This window comes from Austrofundulus limnaeus, unplaced genomic scaffold (genome assembly GCF_001266775.1).
Source record: "Austrofundulus limnaeus strain Quisiro unplaced genomic scaffold, Austrofundulus_limnaeus-1.0 Scaffold27, whole genome shotgun sequence".
Lineage (NCBI taxonomy): Eukaryota > Metazoa > Chordata > Actinopteri > Cyprinodontiformes > Rivulidae > Austrofundulus > Austrofundulus limnaeus.
The window spans coordinates 1,078,742-1,088,588 of NW_013952429.1; the positions used below are offsets into that span (position 1 = coordinate 1,078,742).

At 36.7% G+C, this 9,847-nt stretch overlaps 1 protein-coding gene across 2 annotated transcripts in view; it reads left to right on the forward strand.

The window, feature by feature from the left end:
- Positions 1 to 6,495, forward strand: part of slc34a2a (solute carrier family 34 member 2a) — an 8,648-nt gene extending 2,153 nt beyond the window's left edge. For both annotated transcript variants that reach the window (XM_014004890.1, XM_014004891.1), the window contains 10 exons: positions 598 to 726; positions 1,096 to 1,239; positions 1,356 to 1,467; positions 2,331 to 2,523; positions 2,839 to 2,934; positions 3,024 to 3,144; positions 3,221 to 3,388; positions 3,492 to 3,608; positions 3,711 to 3,835; positions 5,738 to 6,495. In XM_014004890.1, coding sequence (XP_013860344.1) covers positions 598 to 726; positions 1,096 to 1,239; positions 1,356 to 1,467; positions 2,331 to 2,523; positions 2,839 to 2,934; positions 3,024 to 3,144; positions 3,221 to 3,388; positions 3,492 to 3,608; positions 3,711 to 3,835; positions 5,738 to 6,301 — 1,769 coding nt within the window. In that variant the 3' untranslated portion in view covers positions 6,302 to 6,495. The remainder of the gene's footprint in view (positions 1 to 597; positions 727 to 1,095; positions 1,240 to 1,355; positions 1,468 to 2,330; positions 2,524 to 2,838; positions 2,935 to 3,023; positions 3,145 to 3,220; positions 3,389 to 3,491; positions 3,609 to 3,710; positions 3,836 to 5,737) is intronic.
- The last annotated feature ends 3,352 nt before the right edge of the window (positions 6,496 to 9,847 follow it).

Consider the following 9,847-nt stretch of genomic DNA (forward strand, 5'->3'; position numbering starts at 1 on the left):
ATTTGAATTCAAATGAATATTTTTTTACTCCCCTACACTTCTCTAAAGGCTTTAGATAATAAAATAAGTCTTTTACACAGTGTTTATAATCAATAGATTCTCATCAGTCTTGAATTACTAATGAGTTCTTTAAAACATTTTGAGTCACTTTGTCTGCATCCTCTAAAATCCCATCAGAAACATTCTAGTTTAATTTGTCTGAATACTGTACAAGTGATAAATCTTGAACACATCTGATCTAATTGTTTAGAGAATAATTAAATGTAATAAACAACATGATTCACGTCGTAGTCACACAAACTGCTGAGTCCATGCCAAAATATCACAGACAAGATGTTTGAAATCAAGATAAGAAACACTGCTTTCTCTGTTGTTTACAACAGGGTCAAGAAAGGTCAAGTCTAAATGAAGAAAATAAAAGCTACACAAAAATAACATTTGATGCATCTCACTCAAACAGATTTTAACTCTGCACCATGTCATTTTTTTTGCAAACATTAGGAAATTTGTGTAAATATATATTTTTTCTTTTTCATTTTTTGCCACTTGCTCACAGTTTCACCCACAAACTGATCCTGACGTTTTTGTTTGTTTCAGCTCTGGATACCAAGGGGAAGGTGCTGAGAGTGCTGGTGTCAATTTTAAAGTTTATCGTGCTGTTGGGCCTCCTCTATATGTTCATCTGTTCCCTCGACATCCTCAGCTCAGCTTTTCAACTTGTAGGAGGTAAACATTTTTTTGGCTGGGAGGCATTTGCAGATGAATTATAGAGTTATTAATGCACACGCAGCAAGCTGATTATTAAAACAGTTTTTAAAAAAAGTTTATGTACTGTAAGCTAGTATTATGGCAATCTGCTCTCATCCAGGGGCGTCATCAAGAGGGGGCCAGAGGGAACAATGACCACCCCAAATAATTCTCTTAAAATTCTGCTCTGGCTTTTGGTTTTGTTGCCACTCAGGATTTTCATTGGTCCCGAAATGGCTACCAGATTAGATCATTTTTTTGAAGCACCACTGCCTCTCATCTGGACAACAAATTTTGTCAAAAAAAACCTTAAAATATTCAGCAGACCCCCCTTTTCACCCTGTCCAGGTAAAACGGCAGGCAGCATCTTTCAGGACAGCTCTATTCTGTCCAACCCTCTGGCTGGTTTGGTCATTGGGATTCTGGTCACTCTGCTGGTCCAAAGCTCCTCCACGTCCTCGTCTATAGTCGTCAGCATGGTGTCCTCTGGAAGTGAGTGTCCAACACAAACATCCACACATGAAAGAATTCACAGAATACACTCGGATAAATGAGACGATCAGGCGCTGGTGGACTGATGAAGCGGCTCCGTGTGTGTCCTCTGACAGTTCTAACAGTTCAGGTGGCTGTTCCCATCATCATGGGCACCAACATTGGCACCTCTGTGACCAACACACTTGTTGCCGTGACGCAGGCTGGTGACCGCAGCACCTTTCGCAGGTAAGTTTTACCTTTCACAAAAAATACTTTTATTTACTTATTTGTTAAAGAAATTGAGCAAATCTTACTGATATTGCTGCAAAAAATAGCCATCTAAAAATAAGTTTTAAAAAATACTGAATTATAGCCTGAATCTCATCAAATTAATTAAAGTAATCTGCCAGTGCAATAAGAACATTGCACTAGATACAACAAATTTCCAAGCTAAAAGAAATAATCGAACACAAAAAAGATCAAAAACACTTTTTGGCTGCGTATAAGATTGTAGACATTTTTTGCAGTGTATGATTGGGCCTGGTTGGGTCTAGACCCCTGCAGATATTCTTCTTTAATTCTCCCTCCTTGTTTTTGGGGCGCTTTATCAAAAATAAACACATAAAAAATAAGAAACTTCAATAATACAATAATACTGTGCTTAAGTTTGTGTATAATCTGTTTTTCTCATATTTAAAAAATGCTGAGGTGTATATGTAGACAAAAATACAAAAACAAGAGACTACAAGTAAATATTTCTTTATATCCATGTATTTTATGAACTACATTAAATTTTGTGGCTTCACTGGATTAAAAGTTGTGTTGATGCAGACAACTAAGGGTGTAATGGACAACTTCATCATACCATTTTTAAAACATTAATGTAGCTCAGTTTAGGTCATGGTTAGTCTTTTAAATAAAGCATAAAACTGCTGTCGTCATTGAGCTTCTCCTCTATAATGAATCTGTTTATTGTTGTTTAGGCTTTAAAATCTTATGGGCTTAGCTATTTCTTTATCCCAAAACAGTTGCACAACATATAAGGATTCAGTTATTGTATAAAGTATGTTTTATAAAGAGCAGATATCTGTCTCACCCCTTGCCCCCAGGGCTTTTGCGGGGGCCACGGTGCACGACTTCTTTAACTGGCTCTCTGTACTGGTGCTGCTGCCACTGGAGGTGGCCAGTGGTTATTTGTACATCCTCACTAAACTCATCACGGACTCATTTCATATCGAGAGTGGAGAGGCCCCAGACCTGTTAAATGTCATAACTGACGTCCTTACTGAGGCCATCATACAGGTAAGAAACCACAGAGTTTGAATGCTATTGTACCATTTTCACAGGATGTTCTAATTCAGGTCTGAAGGAATCTGATGCAATATAAAATATAAATGGAGAATGTGGCACAGTAACAAAAAAAAACTGTTTTACTTGAAAAAAAAAGATTTAGTTGCATGAAAAGTTGCTGGATGGAAATTAGCGTGGGATGTTTGATGCGTTTAAATTTTTTTTCCTTGTTCTCAACCTTATCAGAGACCGATAAGCAAACATTATAAAATGTTGTTATCGTTCTCGTGGTCGTATTCAGTTCTTCTGTTTGTCTTCCTGACTCAGCTAGATGAGAGCGTCCTTAGTGAAATAGCCACTGGAAGCCCAGAAGCCCAAAACAAGAGTCTCATCAAGAAATGGTGCCAAACCTACACCAACACTGTAAGACGTGTAGAAAAACGTAAAATATTCTACTCAAACCAGCTACTGTGAAATGCTGTTTTATAAGGATTCCTCTCATTGCGTTTCAGACATTAAAGAATGTTACAGTTCCTGGTCCAGAGAACTGTACCTCTCCGCTTCTCTGCTGGTCCGAAGGCAACAACACCATCACCCTGAAGAACGTGTCTGAGACTTTTAACATAAAGAAATGTAAGAATCAGATGTGTAGTAAACTGTTTAAAGTCCCGACTGTTTTGATTCTTACGTTCCACCTCTGTTGGTGTAGGCGATCACCTTTTTGTGGACGTGAACCTGTCCGACTTGGCGGTGGGTCTGATCCTGCTGGCTCTGTCTTTGCTGGTTCTCTGCTCCTGCTTAATTCTCATCGTCAAGTTGCTGAACTCCATGCTGAAGGGGCAGGTTGCTGCGGTCATCAAGAAGATCCTCAACACCGGTGAGCAGCGCTTCGTTCTGCCTTATTAATCAGTTGCTTGTGATGATTTGGTTAGCAGAATGTTCACAAGTGTGTTCACCTGTGTGTGTTTGTGTGCGTGCAGATTTTCCATTTCCATTTGGCTGGGTCACAGGCTACATTGCCATCCTAGTTGGTGCTGGAATGACTTTTATTGTGCAGAGCAGTTCGGTGTTCACATCTGCCATTACTCCACTTGTTGGTGAGGACAGTCATCCATCCATCTTTCTTATTTTTTTAATACTTTTTATTGTTTCATTGCCTAAATGTAAAGCTGAAATATGTAGCTGTTTTTCTTGTATAGGTATTGGTGTCATCAGCATAGAGAGGGCGTACCCGTTGTCTCTGGGCTCAAATATTGGCACCACCACCACAGCGATTCTTGCAGCCATGGCAAGTCCTGGAGACACACTGGCTGACGCTTTACAGGTGAGGAATCAATCTGAGAAAGCTTGGTTATTGTTACAAAAAATGGTTCATAATAGCCTGACCCTTGCCTTCCTACACAGTTAGCTCAGTTCTAGTTTCCCTTCGCTGCTCCGTGTGGGATTTCTCCGGTTGAATTTCAATTGGGCCAATCAACAAACAGGAGGATTTATGAACGATGACGCCATTTTTTGCTGTTTTAGTCTGCCTGTAAACGGCAGCGGAGGAAGTGAATAAAGCCAGTCCGTGTTGATAAGGCTTCCAAATTAAATAAATATGTCTCACAAAGCCTGCAGCACTCATTTACAATCCATCTTTTCCAGCTTCTCTCTTCAGGGGATGGTTGTTTACAGCGCATGCAATTTCCAGTTAGCTTCTTAGCTTAGCCTCCTTCACCATCGAGCTGGCGCACTTCGTACGTCACGGGCAAACTTTAGCGACTGGGTAAACCCGATACAATTGTTTTAAACATCAACAGAGTCCACGCCTCCAGCAAGAAATCATTCCAAACCCTCTGTTTGAAGCAAAGAGAAGGACAAGGGTCTGGATTTTACCAGGCTAGGTTCATACTGGTGATAAAAACAAAACATTAGCTGGTGATTTTTTAAAGGATTTCCTTAAATTGAAGTTTGAAGAGTTAATTTTGTCAGACAAAAAGTTGCCCACGAAATGTATTTAATTACAAGCGCAATAAAAAAGAATCAGGGATTATTTAACTATTATTTAAAAATGAACTCTTCATATTTATTTGTTAGACAGCTGATAATTAAATGCGTAAGGTTAACAATTTTTATGATTTCTTATTAAGCTTTTAACTAAAACTTTCATCCAAAAAGTAACTTTATAGTAAATAACATTAAGTATATAAAAATTATATCACAAAACCAATTATTTAATAATTACTGTTTACTAGTTCTTAGATGCGGCTAACCCTCTTATTCTAGGTAATAGAAAAAATTGTAAAACAATATAAAATTAATATCTACCTTTACTGATGATGTTGAGAAACTGATACAAAGTACACAGTACACATTAATGACACTGCATCACTTTAATAACACCTACTGATTACAGAGCCTACATGTACTCCTTCAAGTTATGTGAAATATCACATTCAGTAGTTAATGATTACAGAACCATATCTGGATCATGTCAGTGCTTTTTTCTGTTCCTTGTGGAAACTGAAACCTTCAGTAGTTAATATTACTAACCCATTAATTTCTCATTACTCGTTCATTCGATTCTTAATTTATGTTCCTTCAAGTTCTGTGAGGCATCATCTTTAATAGTTAATAATTACTGAACCATGATTTTTTTTATTTGACAAGTATGTCAAGTGAAGTGAAACATCAAAATTAGTAGTTGTGAGTAAAGGATTACTGGGCTGTTATTATTTTAAATAATTTATTTATTATCACCTTAGAATCACTGTTACCTTTTTCATTAACTACACATTTGTTGTTATGAATTACTTACCCAGTAGGAATTAATCCAAGTCTCTAACAATTGGGATTTAGACCACCCCAAGCTAGAACCCTGAAATATTTGCAGGAGACCTAACAGCAGTAGACTGACATTCAAACCCTTTCACCACAATAAGTTGGTAATTCAGAGGTTAGTGTGAAGCAGTCAAGATCCTTATGAAAGTGTTGGCAAATATTTTACACCAGATCCCTTCCTGACACAACCCGGGCTTGAATATCCAACTTCAGGGTTACATGACCATGACCAACAAGCTACAGCAGGCCCCTAGTGACAGAAAGAATGAGATTGTAAAAAAACAAGTGGTTAAATTAAGCATTCTCTGCAAAAAAAATAAACCAATAAATGTGTATTTTCCTAGATTTTTTGTTGTGTACTTAGGTGGTAATTAAATATAAGTAATAAAGTTATTTCTCTGTTCAGATTGCTCTGGTCCACTTCCTGTTCAACATCTCTGGCATCATTCTATGGTATCCCATCCCTTTCACCCGTTTCCCCATAAGGATGGCTAAAAGTCTGGGGAACATCACGGCCAACTACCGCTGGTTCGCTGCTGTCTACATCGTCGTCTGCTTCTTTTTTTTGCCGCTCTTCGTCTTCAGCCTGTCCTTGGCTGGTTGGCAGGTACTGGTGGGTGTGGGAGTACCACTAATAGCCATGTTGCTCATCATCATAGTGATCAATGTACTGCAGAATCGAAAACCACGGTGCCTGCCCACAGTGCTGCGAACCTGGGACTTCCTCCCGCTGTGGGCCCATTCCCTGGCTCCCTGGGATAAAGTGGTTAGTGTTGTTGCAGCCAAGTGCTGCTGCTGCTGCAAGTGCTGTCAAGCTGCAAAGGAGGAAGAGCAAGAAGCACAAGAGCCTGTGGAAGTTTCAGCAAACGGACACAAGGCGGCGTACGATAACCCTGCCATGAGCGCAGAGAAAGAAGTCGAAAATGAGCTACAAATTGAACAAAATATCCATAAAATGACCCCACTCTGAAGTTTTATATTTATTATATGTGTGTGGGATTGTGTGCAATCCAAAGAATGTGGCACAATAACTATTTATGTAGTGACTTTCAGTAGTTTTTTTTATTTATATATACACAAAATTGTCCAACAAAGAAAAATAAGAAATAATGCAGTGCTTGTTTTTCATGCAACTTGAAGCGGCCTTAATTTTTTTTTTTTTTTTTAAAAAAGGCAAAAAATAAAATTTCAAATGCAAATTTTTAGTTTTACTTTTGTAGGGATCACCTGGAGTGAAATAAACAAGGAAATTTGTCTTGGACCTCAGACCTCTGATGGGCCTTTAAAGGGACAAAAACTCTGTTCCACTTAGAACTGAATTTAGGCCACCTCAGGTCGCCTTAACTTGTCAAAGAGACATTTATTTCACATAATCAGACAAAATCACTACAATACACTTAATTGTGAGCAATCATTTTCCTGTAAAAGTTGGGACCGACAATAACAAGCGCTTCGAGCTTCGTTAATCGTCAATCAGACACTTAAATACAACACAAACGTCAAGCTTTGGTGTTGAATACCAGACATTTGAGGCAAAGAGTTTTTGTCCCCCGCCTTAAAGGCCCATCAGAGGTCTGAGGTCCAATTCAGTTTCCTTGATTATTTCACTTGAGGTGACCCCTACACTTTTCAAGAAAGACAAGAAGACTAAATACATTTTACCGTTGTAAGAGCACAAGGTGACAGCCTAACCTTGGTTAAGATGACGTGTGGCTCCTTTTCTTAGAGAACTGAGAACGTCCTGATCAGTGTTTGTTTTAAGGCTGTCAATTGTTAACGTGCCGATGCAATAAAGTGTGGCTCTTCCATTCTTTGGTAATAGCTGATGAGTTAGTGGAATATTTATTTGAAAAATGTTTTTACTTCAATGCGGGATTTGTTTCTTTTAATGAGATAGAACAGAATATTACCAGACCTTCTTAATTTTATGTATAAATGAAACTTTTCCTTCATTACAATGAGCAAACAGCCACTGAGGCAACCAGAGGTTTCTCATAAAAAAGTTACAACAAAACAGCAACAAAGAATAAAAGTTAGATGAAAACCCACAGCTGGTGTTTTATTTGTAACAACCAAGCCCTGAAATTAACGTGACGCTATATTATAAACAATAACTTGAATTTGTCTCTGTATTTAAAATGCGTCACAACATTTGTCAACAACTTTAATAAGATTTGCACAAAGTTTAAAAGACACAATGTTATCATGTGTTCACACAGCTTGTCATTTCTTGTGTTTTTACGTCTTTTATATTTACTGTGCCTTAGTGACAAACAAAGATCCTCAACACATCGTTTTAAGGTGTAAAATTATTTTGTAATCCCAAAAAATTTGTATTCCAGGAATATGTAGATCAAATTTAGATGACTGGACATCTAAAACAGTTTTGCATGTTTGTCTCATTTTAACTTCTGTAATAAAAAAAATAACATAAAACAATAAAACATATGACTGACGTTCATTAGTCATCCACTGGACTTGGTATTTCTGATATTTTCTGAACATACTGCTGACTATGTATTTATTGCCTTTTTTTATCAGCGTTATCAGTTCTTCTGAGTGTATCATTTCTAATGAAGACTTCAAAGATTTCAGAGAAACAAACATGCTCTGTACCTAAACATTTGATAACCCTTATCAGCATCTTATCACATTCAGTTTTTGTAACAACCGTCTTTTCGCAAATGAAGTTTTCTGCCTCCACTTTTTCTTGCAGTTGTGAAAGTTTTTTTTTTAAATATCTGGAGTTTAAATTGTCTGGTTTATTCCCTCTGCTGTGCCAGCTATACAATAATGAGATGTGTCAGAGAGCAATGTACAAAAAAAAAAAACTGTGATGTAGCTAATCAATATGTCAGCACTGATAAAATACACCCCCTCACACAGCACAATGATCGCAAGAGTACATATTCCATGTGATGTGTCTCAGTATGTTATATATGCCGTCCTGATCCTTGGTTAATGTGTGAGGAAGTCTGTGCTTCAGGTGCTTTTTGACCTTTAATGTTATTATAAATTCAATTCATGAAGTGTTGAATTTGAATGAATTTTTTCTTTAAGTTAAAAAAAAGAAATAAATATGATGTGCAAAAGCATTAAAATCGATTAATCTTTTGTGAATAAAGTTTTGTACAAAATATAGAGGCTTTTAAATTTTAAGAAACAAATTCAAGCTCCTTCTCGTGTGTTAAATATCCACAGAGTTCCCTTTAATTATATAGATTCCACTTCAGTGGTGATTAGTTCTGATTAGAAAAGAATGAATAAATTAATCAACCTGTTATTGGTCATTAAACTTATCTGGTGCCCTCATTTTAAAGTAGAGGGAAGAACAGGAGGAAAGAGTCTCTTTTTTTTCTCCCTCTTTATCATTCATGATTTTCTCTCTGTTATGTTTGTCTGACAGTCTGGAATTTAAAAAAAGATTTTTCAAATTGATTAAATGCGATGAACTAGAGGGGGGTTATAATTTAAGAGGTGAAGGATATTTTAAAAAACAACATGTTAGAACAACCAGGAAGAGTTTTTGTTTATCAGTGTGTGGAGTAAATGTCTGGAATGGATTGAATGATGAGTTAAAAAAATTACAAATGTAAACCAATTTAAAAAAACTGACTAAAGCAGAGCTCATTTCAAAATATGCTATATAAGATGTTTAATGTTCAATAGTCTATAATGTAATTGATGATATAAATAGTACTTAAAATAATTCTACATAGTTAAACATGATGTAAAATGGAAACAAGTTGTCTCTTTTTGATGTTCTGAAAGTTCATTGATAATACATTGACAAGTAGGAAAGGGGCAGGATATTATAAGATGTATCTTCTACCTGCTCCTTTTCGAACAGAAAATATAAAATTTTGCATGTCACATGGGCAAAATAATTTGTATTACATTTTATTTCTTAAGTTTGTTTCATTCTATTTTATTTTTCTTTTCTTTTTGTTTGTTTTAATGTCTGTTCGAAATAAAATTAATTAAAAAAACTAACACAATATACTCCTTATCGATGACGTGGGAGACGACACAGAAACATTACCTAACTGTGATTTCAGGTGGATGAGTTCAGGTGCCACTGAGTTCAGAAGCTTTAATTGTTGCGCTTGTGTTGATTTTGTATCAGTGTTTGTTTATGATTGTGATTCTAACAGATAATAATCCCATTAAATATTTTGAACCTGACTATAAATTTCTTTAGTCACGTTGAGATCATGAGTGAAGAGGTTCACAGTGCTCTGAAGCCTGTTATTGTTTGAACTTGCAGCACCAGTAACAAAATCACCTTTTTTTAATTCTAACTACTCGTTCACTGCTCAAATGTCAGACTTGTTTCTATCAGTAAAACCTAAAATTAAACCCTGTTACTACAGTCTTTAGTTTTGGTACAATTTGTCTTGACAGAGCAACTACACCACCTAATGGCGGTGATATGTGTGCAGAGATGGATTTCACACACACACACACACACACACACACACACACACACACACACACACACACACACACACACACA